Source organism: Phyllostomus discolor, chromosome 4, assembly GCF_004126475.2.
Source record: "Phyllostomus discolor isolate MPI-MPIP mPhyDis1 chromosome 4, mPhyDis1.pri.v3, whole genome shotgun sequence".
NCBI classification, from domain to species: Eukaryota; Metazoa; Chordata; class Mammalia; order Chiroptera; family Phyllostomidae; genus Phyllostomus; species Phyllostomus discolor.
Window position 1 is genome coordinate 151876592 of NC_040906.2, and position 23813 is coordinate 151900404.

The 23813-nt window shown below is 34.0% G+C and overlaps 1 protein-coding gene across 2 annotated transcripts in view; it reads right to left on the reverse strand.

The window, feature by feature from the left end:
• MAP3K7 (mitogen-activated protein kinase kinase kinase 7) overlaps positions 1–23813 on the reverse strand; it is a 60175-nt gene that overhangs the window by 8310 nt on the left and 28052 nt on the right. Inside the window, exons 9-14 of one of the 2 annotated variants that reach the window (XM_028508815.2) lie at positions 22473–22554; positions 20301–20431; positions 19513–19642; positions 16832–16912; positions 10705–10769; positions 2088–2196 (exon numbers count right to left, since the gene is read on the reverse strand). In XM_028508815.2, the coding sequence (XP_028364616.1) occupies positions 2088–2196; positions 10705–10769; positions 16832–16912; positions 19513–19642; positions 20301–20431; positions 22473–22554 (598 nt within the window). The remainder of the gene's footprint in view (positions 1–2087; positions 2197–10704; positions 10770–16831; positions 16913–19512; positions 19643–20300; positions 20432–22472; positions 22555–23813) is intronic. The other variant, XM_028508816.2, reaches the window with a different exon arrangement.

Sequence of the window (23813 nt, forward strand, 5' to 3'; positions counted from 1 at the left end):
ATACTTATAACCATCTCATATTTTCTAAATACATGTGCAATGTTGTCTTCTTTCTGCCTTATGACTAAAGAACAAGTCTCACAGTTTTACAAAAAAGTCACAGACTCTGCCAGATCTTACCTTAATTTAGTAGCTGATCACACAGCATGATGACTTTTTTTAATGTGTCAGTATTACAATGCTCTAATCAGACTGCAAGCAATGGATGTCTCATACTCCTACCTTGGCAAAGTGCTAAGCACAGGAGAAACTCTCCTCAGGGAGTTTTCCCATGTTCTGTGGCTCCCCCTACTAGGTCTAGCCATCACTGTCACTGGTTACTCTTGGGCACATTTGTTTTTATTTATTTTTTTATTTCCACTATTTTATAAATAGAAACCCAGAAACCCAAGAGTACTCATTATATGCTATGATTATTAAATCATCATACGCTTTATTTTTCTCTGAAAATTACACAGAAAACTCACCCCTTTTTAAAAAATTAACTAATTAAGTTGTTTTAACTTACGTATGCATTTCTAATTTTTTCCTGAGTCAGTAGGCCTTCAAAGAAAAAGTATTGATAACTTGATTATCAATACTTTTCCTTAGAAACTGTACAAAGCTGAACGTCATTAATTATAAACTTAAACTAGAGCTTCAACTTATAAAATTGTATTCACTATTACTTAAAAAATAAAGACCACCCATTTGCAATAATTTCAAGGCAAAGAAAAAATTCAGTTAATATCACAAGCTGGACCTATGTATGATTTCTGGCTATTAGTATTTTATGGTATTTTAGGTTCCAGAAAAAAAAAATGAAAGGGGGGTTAGAAGGGCGGGAGAGAACGCATGGAGCAGAAACCCAGCAGTTAAGTGAGGTGTGTGTGGGAGAGTTCCGATTTTACCCTCATGAACTCACAATCTGTCACATGTGACTGGTATGTCTGGATTAGTCCAGACTGAAGTCAGGGGGCCCACCATGTGGAGCACCAGGTTTAAGCAAACACTATAATGTCAGGGAGAGTACTTCTTCACTGGAGGGTTTAGGAACCAAAAAGAGCTGGTATTACCTGACTGCTGATGATCAAATCTGTCAAGAGCATTTCCCTGTCTGCCTGTGAGGAGAAGCACGTTGTGGGGAACTTTGCACATGTGCTGAGAAGTGGTAAATGTTCTGAGTGATCCTAGGCTGTGCTGTGCTAGGGGTGAAACTTAGAAGAGTTTCTGCTACCACTAAATTTAAACTTACTAAAACTACAGAGTACACACCCCTGGCTAAACATAGTTCCATCTTAACATGACAGAGAAAAGCCACCCAGTTAATTTTTCAAATTAAATTATAAATTTGACTAAACCATGCCAAATATCTATAAATATGTATAAGCAGTATTTTAGTTTGTAAACACAGTAATCTAATTTTTAAATTTCAATTTAATTGCCACTATTAATAACATAGTTGATTTTATATAAAATCCCAAATGGTTTAATTTTCCAAGGTCTAAGAGATTGTTATTTTTTCTCTGACATCATACCATATAAATAATTTTTATAGGAGCATACTGCCAAGTATTTATCAAGGCATTCTTCTAATGCTAAGGAGAAGTTAATTCCACTACGGCGCACAATTTCCTGCTTGCACGTAATGAAACTACTCCAGATTAGATATTAAGGCTAACATTTTGACCAGTTATTCATGTTAGGGAGTTTTAATAACTCTTAACAGACTTTTAAAGGTTTAGTTAACACACTATTTATATAACTGAAATGAAGTTTCCTTATTTAAATTTAAAATTGATTTTTAAAAGGTCATAGTCAGAAATTTTTTTCTCACTCGAGTACCTGATATCTTACTATCTTTAAAACAAAAGGCTGACATGAAGATAATTATTTTTACCATTCTGTAGATGTTAGGTATTGGTCTCTGTGTCAGTATTCAAAAAGACATTTTTAAGTTAATGCTAAATATTTGATTTTATTAATATGAAAATCTAAACTACTGTACAATGCCTGCCTTTATAAAGATTATAGCAATGGCACAACTAAATGACAATAAACATGGTAAATTCAACTTCATAATGGTAATTAGGAAATAGACTGGTCACCTGTGGAATCATCAGGGGTCCATGGATGACTTCGAGGTGGCTTTTCTGAGGTTGGTCCTGGGGCAGTAGCGATCATTCTGATGCTAGGACTGGATGACCTACTGCCCACCTGTAGGAAGTTGACAGTTTTTTTTTTTTAAATGACAAGAAAAAATTTCCATCATAAGGCACAGGACAGAATTCTATTTTTTCAGGAGAAGTCCTGAAACACTCTTGCAAAAACAAAACAAAAAACCCAAATAAATCCTCTAAGGAGGCTGCACATATACACCACACACACACACACACACACACACACATACACACACTGAACACTAATGGTTGAGAGCTTTTGTTTGGACTGCCTCCTGCACTCAGAGGAATAGGTGTGAAGTCTCGGGCCTTGGTAGGACGTAAGCCAGGCTAGAGAATCTCATTCATGCTTAAAGCTAAAACCCAAGAAAGGCTTCACTCTCAGGGAAAGAAGGAAGTAGGAAAAAAACCCTGTCCTACAAAAGAAGGTAATATGTAAATCTGTCTATCTTGGAAGTGGCTGTGGGTGGAGGGGTGAATGAAAATGTATCCACTGTGAATCTGCAATTTCCAGAACTGATGGAAGATATAACAAATACCAACCATAACAAATCCTGAGCATAAAAAATATGAGAAAACCTATATTGAGTTAAACACAGGGCAAATTATAATCAAATTCAAAACAACAACAAATAGAAGACCGTAAAGAGCAGCCATAAGAAAAGATAGATTATCTATAAACTACCAGAAAAATTCGCAATAGCAACAAGGGAAGCTAGAAAGAGGAAAGTAGAATTACCTTCAAACAGATAAAATAGAATAACTGAGACCTAGAATTATTTAGCCAACAAAAATGTGAGTATGAGGTCAGAGTAACATTCTCAGGTGAGCAAAAACTGAGTCTATCATTCATAGATTCTTACCATAAGGGTTTATATAACATGTTCTTTAGGGAAAAGAAAAATTCTTCCCTAATAGAATGGCTAAGTTGAAATCAGGATTATTGGTAAACACAAGTATGGATTCATATACTGAAAATATTAAACAATGAAAACAATGACTAATTTAAAGAATTACCAAACAAATAAATAAGATGGTACTTAAATCTGAATAACAACAGCATCAGCAAGAGGAATGTAAATTTAAAAATCTTCCTATCAATTACAGTTAGGGTAAAAATACTAACTTTAGGTTGGGAATGAGTGTTAAAATTTCCCAGGTAATCACTACTAGTAGTAAGATATCTAACTCCGAAATCAGATTAAAAAAGAATGGAATGAGAAATATATTTAATGAATTCAAAGAAAGATAATAAAGGAGGAAAAAGAGAAATAAAGCATATAATAAGAGATAATAAATTTGTTAGCAGTCATAATAAACATAAATGCATTACACTCTTCAGTTAAGACATTTTTTAAAAAATCAGATAGCCAGGCTAGACTAAATGCTATTTATAAGAGATATATATGATTCACAGAGATAGAGAAAACAGAAAGCTAAAGGATGAAAAAAGATAACCAGGCAAAAACTACCCAAAATAAAGTTATATATATATATATATATCAGAGTAATATATCTTAGAGCAAAAAATTATTAGGAAAAGAGATATAAATGATTCAATTGATAACACAATTCAAAACTTACATGCTGTGCTTATAACAGTATATGCTATACCTATACATAGCTTCCAAACAGATAAAGCAATAAAATGGTAAGAGAAATATTCACGATCAATCATAGTGAGGTATTTTAATCCTCTGTAAATGATACATAAAATCAGACCAAAACCCAAAATATACACATAGCATAACCTAAACTCCATGAACCTTATGTCTGAAAAATGAGAATATGTATTTTTGAAGCACCCACGGAACATTCATGATAACTGATCATGTACTAAGCTATAAAACAGATCTTAAAAAAATTTATTTTCATATAAACTGATCTTTTTGTATTGATTCACAATTAATCTTGAAAAAAATCCCATGTTTTAACATTAAAGACACTTTTAAATAACTCACTGGTCAAAAAAATGGAAATTAAAAAATATCTGAATTGAATTTTAACTCTAATCATGCTAAAAGTTGTGGCATACAACTAAAGAAGCACAAATATTTAATTCCAAGTTCAAGGATGAGGAATGCCTATAGCAGTGTGCAGCACACAAAATGTTTATGGGTTGTTATTGGGTCAGTTCTGAAATTCTCACCCTGGCATTTCTGAACTTCCATCTGCAGGTTTACCTTACCTATACAGAATGTCCCTCCTCTGACAGTTCCTAACGCCTTTTCCCTCCCTGCTTTTAATCTGGACATAGAGTCATTCAAGAACTGTATGGTATAGTGCAAAGAGCATGTATGAAGCTGAGCTATATGTAACTGCCACTTTTATAGGTCAAAAACAGTTAAATGCAGCAAATTTACATGACTTAGTCCAACGATTTTCAAACTTTTTCGTTTCATGGCACACGTAATCTAATTACTAAAATTCTTATATAAAACACACATAGTGACTTAAACCCTACTGCAGACTTTTCTCCTTCAGTTTTGGCTGTATTTACAGTCTGTTCCTACATAAACTTCAATTTGATCCAGAAGTGCTTTATACTACTTTTAAAGTTTGTGATTTTGCAAAAGCATAATAATCTCATATGTACTTCTGTATTATACTCCCAGGATTTAGGAAATGACTGACTATACAATAACCACATAATCAATACTCATTGAATAAGATAACAATACAAGCTGTTGGCACTCAGATGACTGGTGGTGCTGCTTAGGCTTACTTCCCTTTTACACAATGTGTAAGAAGAATAACAATACACACCAAAGAGAACCAGTCAGGAAATAGATTTCTTATTTTTAAAATGCTGCTGTTACCCTTGGTAAAACAAGTACAGATATTATTCTTACTGAGTCCTTTTAACCTATTTTACTGAAAACAGGTCTTGTGATTTAAAAAGAGTACACTGATTTGACCACAGTTTTAATTTCTATTGTAAAACAAGAATAATTTTTCTTCAAAGTGCTAGTAGAGGAGGATTTCACAGTCAACCTAATTTTACGTTAATAGATACAAGTAATAATCAGGTTTAAATATAAAAGAATGGATTTTGTATATTAAAAAGGCCACTGAACATTTGTCATATTAAAATAAATAATCCTATTTGGACCTACTATGTATTACAGCATTTCTTAAGTTTATATCTTTTTCAAGAGAATTCTTTGCTACTTATTTTTCACCTTCTATTTTCCAAGAAACTCTTCTATAGCACCTAAAGTGCACAGTCATTTTTTTCTACTTGAGATTTGCTATTGCTATAAAACTAAAAAATAAGGCTAATATTTTTAGGTCAAGTTTTAAAACTGGTCTTTCCTTAAAGCTACAAGAAAAGTTCTAATGAGCTGAATTTAAATACATAAAAAGACTTCATAACTCAAGGAATATCTTATATATTTATAATATCTCAATGAATAACATAATATGTATATGTTTATAGAAAAAAACTAAATTTTTTTTTAAAAATACAACCATAATTATATATTTTTAATACCTGAAAAATAAAAGGTATAAATAAGAGGAACAGGTAATATCTGACAATTTACAAAAACCTAGTTTGTAGGTTCAATTTATGTTACTGTTTACAATTTGCTATGGAAGATGTCTTATTTTATAATAGCTATTTTTTAAAACAATGACTGGTAAAATTCAGATGGCCATAAACACTCTCACTCTATTAACCTACTTAGGGTGCTCCTTCCTTCAAGACATTTATAATGACTTTATTCTATGCTTACTAAACTGCAAAGTTTAAGAGATATAGAAAACTTGACTTACCAGAGGGACTGGATACGAAAGTGGTTACAAGAATACAGAAATGCCACATAGCAATTTAAGGCAGCAAAAGAATACTAAGCCAAATTTAAACTGCAGGGGCAAATTTACCATGGTAGACACGAATGAGAATTGGACTTTGACCAGAACTTTATCTCTATCATTTATAAAAAGAAATTGGGTGTTGTTTTACAGACAAAAATAAAGCTTTGCTTCTTTTTATGTCTCACCTGAAAGACTGGGAAAATATTTTCATGAGGCAAGAATTTATGGCCAGTACTACTGTTTAGACTGACATTTTAAAGCTATTTAAAACCCTCAGAAATCTCAAGTTGCTAAAATTACACAAGCACTAAACAGAGATTAAATGTTGATTTATATAATATTTTAGCCAAAGTAACATCTGAATAACAAGTATTACAAAGAAATGGGTATCGGTTGGTAACGCACATTTACAAGTGTACTTCCACCATTATGACAGCCACAGCTAATCCAATTAAATTTGCACACAACAGTATGCACTGAACACATTTTTTTCTAATCTGAAGGTATAGGCTCAATTTAATTCTGGCTTCACTTACAGTTTATTATGAAAAAATTTTAGAATTTTATTATTCTTATTTGGTCTTTAAGTTCTCTAACAGAAAAATATAAAATTCCTATGACAACTATTACGTAAGTTTCTGATTTAGTTTTAACACAAAATTATTTACACTAAAGGTACAGATTGAGGATGGACAAAAAGTAGCATAATAAATTACATCTCTTAAATAAAACAATGTATGATAATACATCTCTGGGTATGTGGTAAGAGGCCTTTAAGACAAATATTTTCCATAATCCCTGATAGAAACTTCTCTTCTGATACAGAAAGAATAGAGTGCCAACAGATTTTACTTCTTTCCAAGTGTTTTTTTTGTTGTTGTTGTTTTACTTCTAAATTGTAATACACTACAGAGAAAGCAAGGAAGTGGTAAGAGCCCTGGAAGGCAAGGCTCATAATATTAAGCATCCCCTGTGTGTCTGGTACTTTTATATGTTATAAGCCCAAGGTGTGGGCATTATGGTCCGCACTGGCAGATAAGGTTACTGAAGCCTAGTCACATATCTGACTAGTAAAAGTAGATTTTAAACTCCATACAAAAATTTAGTATGTCTACCTTTCCAAATAATCGTAATTGCATCATCTTGCAGTTGTGATTTTACTGACTTTAGTCCCATCTAAGAGAAATCTCATAAATAGACCTGTATTGGATACATTCCCAGCAGGTGTACACGAGATGTATAATTTTAGTGAACCACAGAAAGGTTAACCCAACTGTATAAAACATAAATTTGTGCAGTCATCTGTAGCCGTTTATTATCAAGGTGGGGTAGACTTACTCAACAACACGATGCAGCAGAAATTCATCATCACCGCAAAACTATTTAATTAATGACAATGAAGACTATCAGAAGCCAAAACACTTGAAATTAAAGGGCTCTGGGATTACTTTAGCATCTGTTACATTCAGTTTTATATGCACAATGGAATGATAAAAGTGTAGAGGTTGGGTGCTTTGGTATCAGATCTGGATTCAAAACTTGGGTGACAGCAATTACTGACAATGAGACTTAGTAAGCTTCTCTAACCCCCAGTTTCTTGATCCACAAAATAAGGAAAATAAGTAATACAAATTTATAGGATGAAGATTAAATATAGTATGTTAAAGGCCTGACTGGCACAAAGTTGGTACATAATAAACAAACAGCATCTGTTATTAAAAAGTGCTGTGGGGATAAGATCTGCCCAAATATGCTCCTTGGGGATTGGGCGTTCTTGGTAGTCTATGTCCCCTAGCCAAAGGCCACCAGGAACACACCTACAGTAAGACAAGTTGGTTTCAATTTTTGTTGCAGTGAACCAAAAAATTCACCATGGGGCACTGTGAGGTGTCTCTGTAAGAGGGTTTTAGAAAGAGCTTATTACAAGATTTGGGATTTTGTTTTATGATTTGGGCAGGCTCCAGAGGAGGGGTTCACTCCAGATGGGGCCAGAAAGCAGGAGCAACTCTATAGGGAGAACAGACCAGAGTGAGGATAAAACTATAACCAGAAGAGCAGCAGCGGTCATTCGATTAGCTGGGAGAAGGCAATATGTGGCATTTTGTGGGTGGCACGGGGACCTTCTTTTTGTCTGTGCTTAGACAGCATCACAAAATGGTCTTGTTTCATCTCATAATGCTCCCAACATAGCCTTGCCTACTGGTGCTCTGAGAAACCATTTACGTTCCAGTAACACTGAGGCCTCAGCATCAGGTCAGTTTGTGAACATCGGGCTGCTTTTTCTCAGCATCTTTTCAAAGCATCTAGGAGGTCAGATCCATTATGTGTGCTTAGTAGTAAGCTTCCTGAATAAATACCTGAATTAATTAATTTAAAAGTGATTTGTGTATTTTGAGTTTACAAAAAAACTTACACAACTACTTTTAATAAAGAAGCTTGCTTGATTCACTATGCCTCTCAATAAAAAATGGTAGTATAAAAACTAAGTTGATTGTAGTTTATAGATGGAAAGTCTAAGTGATTTTATTATAAGATCAGTTTTGAACCAAGAGCCAAAAAATATAGACTCTGGTCAGTTTACTTTCCCCTATGAGATGAAATGTTAAAACTTTATTAGAAAGGTTTCTCTCTTCCTCTGATGACTGTACTAGGTGGGCAAATTATTTTCTTCACAGTCTTCATCAACCCCCGTGGCTGTAACAAACGAACAAACCCACCAACCCTGTGTGTGTGTTTCATCACTACTTAGCCAGCCTCTAAAAAGAACTATGCCTTCAATTTTGAAAATGCATATTGTGCAAACTTTTCTTCTTCAAATATTATTATTTTCATAAGTAATATAAATTACTTAATGCTCAATTATCATTAACATTTTCAGGGGGAAATGTTTTCATAGTACACTAGGGTTACTGTTGGCCATTCTCATCCTGAAGTGGATATTAGGCATTTTAAGCTTCCAATACTTAAGTAATTTTGAAAGAGGGAATCAGTTTTAAAAACTGTCTACACATAAGTTATGCATCACCTATTTTAGAACACATTTTACTGTCATATCACACGCACCCCTCATGACAAATCTGAAGTAATCCATGACAACTCATGTAAATGAGTGTCCTACAACCAGTCTGCCTTAGTTCCAGTGTTTTACTACCTGGAGATATTGTAAACAAGGCTAACAATCATAATCTCAAGTAACACAGAACTTGTGAGGAAATAAGTAAGGCTTTGTATGGTGAGGTCGGTCTTGAATTATAACAATGCCTATTAGAGTACAGAGAAAAGCATTTGTACTAGCAGATGCTTCTAAACTGTCTTAGGGCAAGCTTCTCATTCCTAGTCAATGGGAAAATACTTGGCTAGAGTTTCTCATAACAGGAATATCAATGGCAATAGTAAAGAGTTAAAAAGGCTGAGGTCATCAAGCCTTTAAGGAATCAGAGCAAATACCAGATATGTTAAACTATGTTACTAAGTGCTCTGATTAATACTTTAAGTGCCCGAAGAGGTGAAAAGTGGGAAACTTCTTTCAAAAGTTCCAAAGTTTCACAAAAACAGATATACTGAAAAAGCTGCTATTAATAATAAATAAAATCAAGATCTAGGGTCACTTAATATCATAAAATAAACAATAAATTAATGTGTATATATATTTTATCTATGCATGTGCACATCGGTGTGTATGAGTGTGTGTACAGGCATTGTGAGGAGTAATTTTTATTAACAACTACAAAGAATCTCCAAAATTCAAAGTATGTCATAAAAATGAAATAATAAAACATCTTTCTAGGATAAATGGTATTCATATATCTTACCATAAATTGAACACACTATTTATAATATATAATCCTATAATTTTATATGAATATGGATAATAATGTGATATTTTTATTACTTCAGATGCATACTGTACTCAAAATTTATTTATTTCTGCACAACTGAAAACATATCAGCAAACACCTCATAGTTCCCATTCATTTTAAGAATATGACATATATAAGGTATGTATTATATATGTTAAGTTTATCAATCTGAGTAAGAGACAAGAAGACAATGACTGAGCTGCAACTTTACTTGGTGGGTTAAAACTCTGTACTAGTCAGTTATGGCTTAATTATAACACTGTCCGGCTCATCTACAAAAAAGCAGTATTAAAGAGATAAGGAGCGTTTAGCAGAACAGCCAGAAATATAAAGATGAAGAATGAAAATCTTAACCAATGGGACAGAAGTCATTCTAGAGTTTACCCATCTACTCAGTTAATATTTTTCATAAAAGTATAAATCCAGTGAATATGACAAATTAAAAAATGTTAAGAGTCCTTCAGGTATGTCAGTGTCCTATGTGATTGCAGAGAAATGACATCTTATTAGAGAAATATTTAATGATTCCCTATAGAGGACAATGGTAATGACAAATTACTTCATTACAAAACTGAATACTTCCTTATTAAAGCATATATAAAAATCATGTAACATGCACAGGACACTCTTGAATTAATCCAACTTTCCTAAATTATCCTTCAAGTTAAATTAATAATGGCATGTAGATTTTTTCTCCTAAGAACTTCAAATGCAAATGAACTCTATCACATGTGCAATTGAACTTCTGTATCACAATTTTAGGTCAGTTCATAGAATAGTTTTGCAGGGTATATATATTACAGTTAATTCTTGAATACTACCCATTACTACCATTCAACGACTGAGAATTCAAATGTAAGTCTTACCTGACCAGCTTCTGTTGTAGTAACAGTCAAGTCTTGGATGGATCTACGTCTTGGCTGTCCGTTGCCTTTTGAAAAATAAAAAAATGTAAAATACTGAAATCTAGTCAGACAATAAGGATGTAATTGCTACAGTAGGAAGTTGGAACTTGTTGCTTCTTGAATCTACACAAAATGTTTGTGAAAAAAGTGAATTTGTTATAAAAAGGAAAAAGAGAAAGATGTAAAAAAAAGAGAAACAGCTGCAGTGTTTTAACTCAGAAGTTGCCAGCCTGTAGTGAAGTATGCCCTAATACAATAACCACTCCTACTACACGAGTAGCTGCTGAACTTTCTCCCACCATCTTCTGTCATGTATTTAAATAGATGAATGCTTGGGGGATGGGACTGATGACGGCATCTATTTCAAGGGCCTTACGTTACGCTTCTACAGCAAGACAGCTATCAGGTTGTAAGACATGACTTTTAACCAACAGCGGTACCTTGTTCATGTCAGGGCCTGAAAAGATGCCTGGGCTTTAGAAACTTCTATGCTGTAATAATTTAAATTTTGATTTATGAAAGAATTCTACAAATTTAAGTTTTCAGCAAAAGAGAATGAATTAAGCAATAGCTGCATTCAGCACTTTTATTTGGGCATAGGGATGTTCACATAGTACAAGATGAGAGATCAGCTGTCTAAAAGGAAACACCAAAATATTATGAATAACAGCTGACAAAATGCTCAAAATTCTTTTGATTCTGAAAGCTGTGTTATGTAATTTCCCAACTAGAGTGGGCAGCCCAGGAAGATGTACTCTTAACTGTTGTGGCCTGTTAGCAGGCAGAACTCATTCTTAAAATCTATCCATAATCATAAGTATCTTATTTTAAACTGATGAGGAACATAATTTAGCATCTTAATCCATGTGATCCCCTTATTATATTCTGCACATAAACTAAAAGGACCTTACAATAAAATTAAATAATGTTCAATGCAATATATGTAGTGAATACAAAAAGTCAAATTTATAGCCACCCTTAAAAGTATAAAACATCATCACCCTTTTCCATTTTAAGTTTTTTAGAATTTTGTATAACTGTAACTCAAGAATGTATTACAAATTTCATTTTATTCCAAGTTCCAACTTCTGATTACAAACTAACATAACAAACTGCACATTTATTCACTCACTCACACTAAGATAGTTTTGTGAAAACTTTTAACTATCACTGGTTCCGGAGGGCAAAAAGGATCCTCAGTACTATGACTAATAAGCAATTTTAGGCACATTTCATTCAACACAATCATTCTAAAATTAGCTGGCATGAGACAGGCTTGTAAAAGTGTCTGGAATTCTCTTTTCAGATAAGCAACCTTTGTGAATCTGGGGAACCACCTAGTACATGTGTCTAAAACTCATTACATCACCACTGCAATAACAACAAAAACAAACTCAAATCTACGTGGGGGTAAGAGGAAAGGGAAGTAAAAACTTCTAAGGAAGTAGGCTAAAGAAGAGCTGACAGTTAACAAATGCCATAAAATGAAAAGTTTTTAAGCTACAGCATGAGCCAAAGCAAGCAATATTAAAGCAATGCATTTTAATTTGCATAACCATGGCAGAAACCATCTGGCATACAGTTCAGACAAAGCAAAAAAGGGCTGTAATCGAGATACTTGTTGCTCCAATATTAAGTTTAGGTCATAATTTAGCAATATGAATGTAAAAAAAATCAAACACCTATTATTAAAAATGAAAATTACTAGGTGTGTTCTTAGTAAATTAGATTGATTCTGAATTTGTTTGCAACTAAGTACTAATTTAGAAACTCACTTGCTTTTACGTTTTTTGTGGTTCCTTGATATATGCATACCTATGTTACACATGGTAGTATAAAAGGAAAAAGAAACAGAAAAGAGGGGTGAAATGCCTGATCAAGAAATCTGAAACCTGAAACGATGTCTTTAGTATTCAATTCTGTAATGAATTCTGGAACTTTTCATGACTTATGATAGAAGACAATATTAAAAAAAAAAAAAAACACCTTTCTAAGTAAGAGCAACAAAAGGAATACATTATATCCCTGGGCTACCCTACCTCCCACTCCTAAAAAAGAAAGGGTGGCTGGAATAGTAGCTTACAGGCCAATTCAGTTGTTCCTACAATAATGTCACAAAAACAGAATCCACCTCTTCAAAAAGCTGCTCTATTAAGTACAGCTGATTTCCGGAGCTGGTACATGAAAGACACCAGAGTTCTTTCCTCCAGGGGCCATCATCAGCTTAGGTCTCAGTCACTTCTGTGGCTTTTCTTACCTGTTTAAGCAAGGTCAGGGTTTTCCCTACCTTAGCTAGCTACTCTAATTCTTCAGTTTTCCAAACTTCCCAAGAATCTCAAGTAAAAATCAACACTACATTTTCTTGGAGACATCTCCTAACTAAAATGTTAAAAATTCGGAGATCCATAAGCTTTGAATATTAAAAGTTGTGGGACAATGTGCTCTTTGTGTGTAAAATGTATAAGATTTTAGAAATCTGAATAGCATTTTACTCTGCAGTATTATAGTACTGCTTCAGAGTAAACCAAACATGTGATTTTAAAACATATATTCTTATTTAGGCTGTCACAAATTTCATATTCTTTTTCATATTTACTACTACTTTTTAGAGCCAGGGCCACTGTACAACAAGTATCAAAACTGCATAGTCTGATCCACACATAGGAAGTCCTGAGGTATTACAGGTCCATTATTACTTGACTCAAGAGACTACTAAACTGCTGAATATTGTTGTTAGCCAATGGCTAAGGTTGTCTGCTCTTCCTCATAAACGATGGCACAATACATAACCGTGTTGAAGATCAAACAAAAACCAAGATTTGAATTTGTTTACCTAGGACTAGGTTTAGGCAGTTCAGTCGTTATAAAGAAGTATTTTTAACAAAAATTCTTTTGACCCATGGACACAGACAACAGTGTGAAGGCCAGGAGAAGGAGGGATGGGGGCTGGGTGAAGGTGGACAAAGCAGGGGAAATGGGGGACATCTGTAATAATGTCCACAGCTAAAAATTTAAAAATTATTTTGAGCAATAGTGTATATTTAAAAAATTTTTTAAACTTAAAAATGCCAGGAGTAACCAATACTTCAAATAAGATTATTTGTGCAGTTAGTAAGTACACATAACAATTTTTGTCATGCTTAAAAGAATGCTCTTATTTAAATCTTATTTAAAATGTCAGTTTGTTTTGAATATATTAGATTCAGTATATTGCTTTGGCCAAAGGAAGTGTTATTGAAACTCTAATACCTATCCATAATAGATAAAATAAAAAAATATAGCTATATTTTAAAAAATGCTTACAACTGGGATCTAATGTATTATCAGTTTAGATAGATCAAATAAATATCTGGTAATAACCCATAGCTTGTGGGAAACTGACTTTAAGGAAAAAAATTCTGGAAGGTATTAATAAATTAGGAGAATAAATATGATCCTCCTTTATAATAAATATGTCCATGTAAGATAATAGAGATGTTCTCAAAGTATGGCTTATATTTGTATTTTTAACTATAAAGTACAACTTAAGAACAAGTTAATATTTGGCTTTTATGTCTAATTGTTTCAGTTCCAGTGCCTGCAGTCTCTTATTAAAAGAAAGCGAAAACTGATTAGGTTAATGTTGGACATTTGGGGGAAAAGACAGTAAGAACATTTAATGAAATGTATTACTGAATACTATTTCCATTTGAACAGCATTGTTGCTCTTGCAATTAAATGTAGAATTAAGGTTTCCTGACTCCGTAAGGATCCAATGTCAGAAAAGAGTGTCTCATGGCTGAAGGGCTCTCTTTAATGCAAATCATGAGGAGGAGTGAGGCGGAATTACTCTTTTTCTCTGACTCAAACTGAAGAGGAGAAAATGGATGTTACCTGCAGTCAAAAGATCTAGGTTGGAATACTGCCTGTGAGACTATGGGAAAGACACTCAACATCATCAGACCTAAGTTACCTGTATACCTGTAAAACAGCTATACTACACACAGTTTTACCTGATAATCCTACTTGTAAGACTGTTATGAAGGTCAACTAAGATGATGTATTTTAAACTACTTTACAGAACACACAGAGCATATATCTGACCAGGGTTTCTTAGCACTGGCACTGGTGACATGTTAGGCTGGACAAATCTTGGCTGTGGGAGGATGTCTGGGACAGTGTAGGATGTTTAGCAGCATCCCTGACTTCTGCCTACTACATGCTGACAGCACCTGCTACTTGTGACAACCAAAAATGTTTCTACACACTGCCAAATGTCCCCTGAGGGGCAAATTCACCCTAACTGAGGACCACTGAGACTATTTACTATCTTCTCCTCTCTCCCTGACCGTGTACAGGATTGGCTATATCGCCTACTGTGTGTGTGTGTGTGTGTGTGTGTTCTTAAGCCTACTCATAAGACTTGGATTAAGATTATACTACATTTGCTTAAATTTTCCTGATTCCCTCAAACAAAATAATATTATCACAGCTCAGCAATATGTGCATTAAACTGTTGCCGCTTAGTTAGAATATTATTCCCTTAAACATAGTACCTTTCAGCATGAAAGTTAAAATGGTATCAGGTACTTGCTAACTTTGAAGATAGCCCCTGACTCAAATAACATTACTATGTAAAAAATAGGTTAATTCTATTCTCTGAAGAGCAATAGTGATGATGTACTACAAACTACTTTGATAACCAGAAAAATTAATATAGAAATTGTGTAACTTATTTTATACATATTTTTAATTTATACAGTTTTTATATGTATACTAGTTCCTGGTCACTGGATCTCAATAATAGTTTGTTCATTTGTTTAACAGGCACACATTTATTAAACACTATGTATGATAGTGCTGATCCAATCAACACTGAATAAGAACCCTGACTGGTGTGGCTTGGTGGGTTGAGCATCATCCTGAAAACGGAAAGGCTGCGGCTGGATGCCCAGTCAGGGCACATGCCTGGGTTGCGGGCCAGGTCCCTGGCTGCGGGCATGCAAGAGGCAACCTACTGATGTTTCTCTCCCTGTCTTTCCCTCTCTAAAAATAAATAAAAAAAATCTTAAAAAAATACTAAATAACAAAGACATCAACTCTATCCTCAGTTCTCAGTTTACTAGAGGAGAAAGCAACCACCAGGTATTCAACTATAACACAGTAGTATGCTGAAAGCACAATCACAGGCAAAGTACACAGTGCTGGAGAATTCTCCCAAAGCACACCCATGAGTGTGTGTGGGAAAATTGTACATTTTCTTATCAAAATTTTGGGGAAGGAGGTAAAGGAAAACCTAAAGCAGAGGGATAAAGAAATGATAATTTGGATAACATACATTAACTAATACTGAAGGTCACACATGCCATTTAAGTTTCTATCAAAAAAGGTGATTTAGATTTTATCTGTGAAATCATCACTATAGGAAATAAAAGTAATTTAGCAATGTGAGACACTGAGTACCATGTGTGAGTTAGGTATAAAAACAAGTAATTTGCAAGAAGATTCTCCTGATAATATACAAGAATCGGAAATGACCATGATTCTTTGGCAAGATACCATGCAAAACAGCAAATCTCACTTAATTTTACTTTGCATCTATTCTAAGTTAAGGCAAAATCGTATTTAGCAACTCTCTCTTCAACTTCGTATTTTACTTGCTACCAACAGAAAGAGGCTGGGACAGAAAGCTTAGAGGGAACCCCAAAAGTAGTGACTTAGGAAGAAAAGGAGCCAAGGACAACAAGTACTTTTAAATACAAGTAGTTGTTCCTCTTTCTGCTGGGTGCAAAACAGATCTGGGTTCAATTTATCTACTCACCTAAAAGCTGAGAGGAAGGTGGTAAAGTCTGGGCTGGCATTCTCCCTTCTGTGAAAAGGTTTACTTTGCCTTCTAGTTTATCCTCATTTTTGGATATCTGAGGTATCCTGTCAAGCCCACTTCAGTGTAGATAAGTGTATACAGTTCTCAATCTGTCTCCCTAATTACTGCATGCAAGGTATCTATTTTCATGTCCTATAAAAATTGGAGCAAGAAGCATTTTATAAGTACCAGGGATCATTATTCCGGTTCCACAGTTATTAGACCAACTCAGGTGGTCTATGATACCTGATACGACGATCTCAGGGACATCCAGAATGTTGCCAAATGAAGCAGTTTTACGGTGGCCCGGTTTAGGCTTGGAACAGGCTGCAAAAACATATATATACAGTATACATGCAAACAACCACAAACGGTAACACAAAACAATAAATTACAAAAACAGAATAGTTTTCAAATAGTTATGTTAATAACACTCCATGCAGAAAGGCATGCAGAACTATCTGACTCTTCATCCATGCTCAGAAAAGGCGGGATTAAGAAGCAAACGACTACCAATACAAGATGTTTCACATATTGGCTTTAATTAGCAAAAAAACAAAAGAAAACAAACAAAAACCAAAAAAACCCAAAACAAAACAAAACAAAAAAAACACACAAAATGGACAGAGACAAACAAAGTTGCAGGGTAATGAGGAAGCTAAATTCAAACATGTTTACAGAAACAATCTACCTAAGTGAAACTACTGATATGTGATGGGGCGGGGGGTGGCTAGGATGGAAGCAGGAAAGAAAAGAAGAATTAAAAGAAATAAGCTGCCATGTTTGTTTTAATTACAAAAATACAGAAATATATGTTCAAGTTAGGTGTTTCTTGGAGTGTACTACAAAGTAAAACTCACTGATTAAATGATAATTATTGAATTGAAGTATAAAATGTATAAGCTTTTATAATGATAAATATTTATACTACTTTTGGTAAACTAAATATTTATTGTGGTTTCCAAAGTTTAGGATATAGTCCCACTAAACATAGTGTTGAAAAGCTGGAGAATACGAACCTTTCAAAGTAAGGCATTGCACTAAAAAAATCTGAATTGTGTAGAATTTAATGGCTGTTCAATAGCATCTGTTCTACATTTAGGCAAAAAAAAAAAAAAAGGATAGGGTAATTTAAATATGTGGTTATCTTTACCCTAGTGAACTAGCACGTCCATAGAAAATAATTATAAACCAGTACCTGACTAGAAAATCAACACTAGCAGACATAAAGTAATAATTATAGCACTACTTCCTGTTTTAGAGTCACAATCACTATTTGGCAGGTCTACCCTGAATGGTATCCCCAAAGTGGGAAAGATTCCCCAAAGTGTGAGGGTAGATCCATACTCATCTGACATTACAGTGAGACTCCCTCCCTGCACAGAAACACTTCTGACTCATGGAGACCAGGAAAGCTTGTCAGTGGCTTGTGACTTCCAATCAGCTTGATTGTTCCCGAAGCCCAATCTATGTGGCAGAGATGCTTATGCCCAGCCAATCATTATTTTCCCCTTCTTTCTTAACAGAAACCTCAGTTTTACTCAGGACAGCAATGTTCCCAGGTAAAACTTCACAGATCCTTCTTTTTGTTGGCACCATGTATGGCCAATAACATGTATGTGGAAGTTGCTCTTGGGAACTTCTGGAAAAGCTCCTTGCAAAGCCTGGGCATGTGCCTTTTTGGCCTTTTCTTAATTTTTCCTTCCTGTGGCCTGGATTGTGTGGATGTGATGACTGGAACTGCGACAACCATCTGGACCACAGAGTATCCCTGAGGATGCAAGTCGCACCAGAGGGATGGTGGCACGAAGGGGCAGAAGGAATCCAGTTGCTTAATGACCATGGAGCTGACCTCCAGATTTGTTTAAGTGTGAACAATAAAAGTTTATGGGTCAAAGACACTGTTATTTTGTATACTGTTTTATTGACCTGATTCTAATACTAAATAATAAAATCAGTGATCATGGTTAGTTGAAGGCAAGTATAGTAGGTTGGTCCTCTGGACAACTTCTTTTTGAGAAGAACTCCACACAAAATGAGAATATTCAACTTAGAAAAGAAAAATGAATGACAAAAGACCTAAAAAAACCCTGGTTAGCTAATTTAAAAAATACATATATATATATATTCACAGTTAGAAGACTAGAGGTAAATACATAAAAATGTTATTTATTTCTGAGTGGGACAACTGACAAAGACTGAACTTTTTGTTTATATTTCCATATTTTTCACAACAGAAATGTATTTACTTTTAAAATCAGCTCCCCTCCACCTCTGGGATGGGAAAAAAGCAAATTAAATCAGCATTACTAAAATGAAACCTGGTTAAAAAGAAGGGTAGACATTCACTCAGGTATTAAGACATACAATATTTTTGTGTGACTAGTCCTTCTATATTTAATCATTTTTAAGAACTGACAAAATGGAATTTAAATGTTAGCTTTTTCAAGATCAAATTAAATTAACATGATCTTTTATTTTTACAATTACAATCATTAACCACAACCAACTTAGCTATCTTTGTCATTGGCAGAAGGAGACAACAGTAAGGCCATATCATGTGAATCTAGGATACATTTTTTTCTAATTTCAAAATAAAATACTTGCTATTATTTGAGTTTAGCACAAAATTCTAGTAGAGTCACTTGAGAACTTCCAAAACATCCTGGTTTTGGTAAAATTTCAATTTCTCATACAGATTTTCTGGTCATGTTTGCACTGAATTACATTTGCTTAATTTTATAAGTCGTATATTCCTTATTTGGAATGTGAGAGAAATGTATAAATTATGATAGAAGCTTAGAAAGTATATTGTAAGCTACTTCCTGCTTTAAAAAATTTTAAGACACAAAACCCCAATATTCTCTCTACTGAAACAACTGAAACTATCATTCTCACTCCTTTTCAGACTTTTATTTCCTTTTTACCTGTGGTCGCAGCAATCCTGGCTTCTATCTCAGACATGTCGGCACTCATCCTCTTGCCCTCGGAGGTTGGGGGCAAGCTCTCTACGCTGCTCCCACGGGAAGCTCCCAAGCTTAACCGGCCAGATTCACTCTGTTAAAATTACAGGTCAATTTGAATTACTGTAACTCTTTAGGTTTAAACTGCTAGACAGCTTAGGAGAAGAAAGCATACTAACTGGGATTCTTACAGGTTCTGTTCTTTTTCTGAAAGAAAAGGCAAGTTTTCAGGGAGAGGGAGCTACAGGGCTAAGGGAGAGCAAGCTGCAATAGTGACTGGCCTTTAGAAAAGGGTGGTTGCTGGAGTTTGGAGTTATATGCCCCAATTACTTGTTAACCTAAATGTAAATGTTTCAGGCAAAATGAATAAAATCACATCTTAAAATATTTTTTAACCAATAATAGCAAAAATATAATAAATCTGAATGACATGAAATAATACATTTAAGAAAACTCTTTTAACTGAGTAGTACAGCCAAGAAATTGCCATTTTATAGTTTTAAATATCAACTATTAAAGTTAGGGATCACTGTAGGGAGGGAGCTGCATGGTTAGCAAATGCAGCAATTATCAGAAAGGAAAACAATTTAGTAAGAAAAGATTCTTGCTATATGTCTCTACTCCTAAGCTTATGTTTCAGGCACAATGTTCAGAATTTGTATAATGGAGGATAGCAAATCACTTCGGCTGGTATAACATTATGGCTCCTACTAAGGTTACCAAATGATTTTACTTTTAATTACAAAACAAACCTGTTGCTTTGCCTGATTTTTCAATAATTTTGATTCTAAGCGTTTAATAGTATCATTTGTGGAAGGAACTTGCTCCATATTAGTGTCACTTTTATTACTGGTATTTGTAGAAGCGATGTCCATGAATGAGCCTAGGAAAACAGAAACATTTATGATTATAAATTGGGAATAATTTAATAATTACTTCATTCAATATATAAATTCTTAATTCAATATAAATACTTCATTCAATATATAAAATAAATACTTTTCTAAATTAGTTAAGACATAAATGGAAATAACCAATACTTTCCAAGCTAATGAAGATAGCTCCAAAACTTACATTTTAAATAAAATTTAGGAATAGCACAAAAAGGGAACCAAAATGCTGAACAGTCTTTTCATAGTCAAAGATGACTTTAAAGTTGTTAGTCTGAACCAGTAGTATGAAGTGGTTATTAATCAAGATGGGGAAACCATGGCAGGAGTGAGTCTGAAGGGGGTATCAGGAGGTTATTTTGGAAAATGTTTGAGTTATTAGAATTCAAGTATTGGATATAAGAGTGGAGTTCAGGTCTGTGATGGATCAAAACACCAGCAGATAGATAGTATATAAACTCATGATATTAAAAAAGATTATCAAGGAAATAAGGCCAAATAACAAGAGGCCAAATTACTGAGCCTTGAGAACTCTTAACATTTATAGGCTAGGAAGACAAGAAATAACCATCATACAAAACCATCAGAATAGTGCTCAGAGGTAAAAGACAAAACCCAAGCTCATACAGTATCCTGAAGATCTACTGAAGAAAGTTCTGTAAAAAGGAGAGTGTAATGAACTATATCAAATGGTACTGATAGTCAAAAAAGATGAGAACTAAAAAGTATTCATTTAGTTTTAGTAATTTGGAGGTTAAGTGGTGACACCTTGACAAGCACATATCTAGAGCAGTGGTATATATTAATAAAAGCCCGAGAGGAGTGGACACAAGAGATAATGGGAAGAGAAGCTAAAGAATAAATACAGATTATATGCGCTCTGGGAATGATACCAGTAGAAAGGCTGAAACTGATGATGCAAGAGACAGAAGAACTGCTGGAATGGGACTTAATACATGAGTTCACAGGCCTGCCTTTGGCTGGAGGCAGGGACAGTTCAGCCACACTAACAGACGAGAATGTGGAACAGATGAGCACATTGTAGTGAAGGAGCTTGTGGAAGCCAAGTTCCGATTAATCCAATTTTTTTCAGGGAAATAGTAAACACGGTCAGCTGAGAACGAGGTTGTGGGGGAGGAGGTATTCAAAGTTAGAGGAGAAAGGCTAAAATATAAAACTAAGTCATATAGGAGAGGGAGGAGGGACTAAAGTAAAGCCATTTGTCCAAAGCACTAAATAGGCATTTGAGGATAGAGAGTATGTGTCATCTCCAGCCACGTTCAGCTGCTCTGACACAGGCAAGGAATAAGAGGAGAGTCAGATTTAACCAGGCTTGAGGTTTAGCCAAGCAAGACTGAGACAAGGCTAGAGGGCTGGGGATTATTCCCAATGGAATTATAACAACTGCCTGGAATTCAGTGGAGGAGAAAAAGAACCTAAGAGGACTGAGGGTCGGTGAAAGGTCAAACGGCATATGGTCACAGTATAGGGACAGGGTTTGAAGGTAGTAGTAGAAAAAAAAAAGTACAATTTTTCTAAGTTACAGTATTACTTCTACCATCTTTTTTGATGAACACAAACTATGAATCCCACTACTACTTCATGAAAACTGAAGAATTCTGAACTAAAACAGAAGAGTATCTGTAGACTCTTCTACAAAGAGCAAAAAAATAGGGTGTTCATGGTGAAGAAATATGTTGTTATATATATTTACAATAATTTCTAATACTATTTAATGTAGCAGTATTTATATAAAAATGATTCAAAGAAGAAATGACATTCACAGCAATATAACAGCCAACATTTTTGTATACAGCTATGGAAGAATTCCGAGACTTTGAAGCAGGTCTTCAGAGCTCTTCCAATCTGGGCCTTCATGAAGAATGATGCACCTAGAAACTCAAATTGAAGTCAATCGTATAAAATGAAGAAATTAAACTGCAAATGGGGACATCCTTCATTGCTTCTTAATTATAATTCCATGGGATAGATACAAAAAAGTTTAGTTATTACTATTTCAATCTATCTATTTACCTGTACTGGTGGCAGAATTGCTTTGTCCTTCATCTGAATACTGACAAGGGTATTGTAATGGCTCATCTGCTCCTGGAAAGTACTATATATAAAAAAAAAAGTAAATCCAATTTAAAATTTCTTTAATACAAATTAAAATCCTGTAAAAATTAACAAGTACATTGGACTTATTTAATTTTCATGGAATTTGAATGTAGCAAAGATGCTATTTTACTTTCCTTAAGTCATAACTGAATTAGTAGACACCTAAGGTTTTGATTTTATAAAGATGACAATAATGTGTTCATTTTCTGAATTTCAATTGTGATCAATGCCACGTATTATACCTAAGAGGGTACTTCACACTGAGGCCAAAGTCTTAAAGAAAACAGCAATATTTCTCTTATATGAAATATAAGGATTATATGAAATGCAACAGTATTATCATTTCTCACAATTACATAAAACATATTTATGTTCTCACAGCAGTGACATAAACGTCCAAATTATTGAAATGACTGTTAGTCTGACAACTGAGATTGGTGTGCCAAAGAATAATTGTTAGAACTAATATTTTAAGTAAAAAGATTAGATTATGGATATCCCTCTATGAACTGGACATATAATATTAGGGATATTTATTGCACAAAAATTAGAACTTAGGAAAAAATAAGATTTTCTTCTTAAATTAAAAGATTTTCTTCTTTTTTAAGAAAAAAGACTTTCTTCTTAAAATTTTCTTCTATCAAACTGCACATCTGCGATTTGAACGATTTATATATCCCAATGTTTGAAGGTATCTGACTACAGAGACTAAGTTGTTTCTTTACGAACATCTTCAGGCCCCAGAATTCCATATATAGCTGGTACCCAAATATGATGGTAAGTTTTAATCACATTAGTTTGAGGTGATTTGCCTGAATTTTCAACAGAATGAACAAATTAAATCTTTGGCCATTTAGGAAATCACTTAGCTATATTTAAGGCAATTGAAAAATTCTTCTATTGAGCATATTGTTCTGAAATTCAAGTACTTTTATTAAGTATATTAACTTTTAAAAGTCAAAATACTGCTTGATAGATTCTGTTAGTGAACCAAAAACAAGAGGCCTAAAATTACTCAAATAATTCTAAAAGTATTTCGTTTATAGACTAGGGAATTTTGCTAATCATTTAAAAGGGTTGTTCTAAATTTAAAAATTCTATAAATTCTAGAAAACAGTAACTTTTTAATAGCAGATAGAAGACTGAAAATGTACAATGAGAAAACAAAAGGTAAAAAAAATCACTTAAATAAATGTGTCGGAATGCAATCTCTCTATGGCCTTGTATAAATAACTGCTTGATGAAGATTTGCACTAA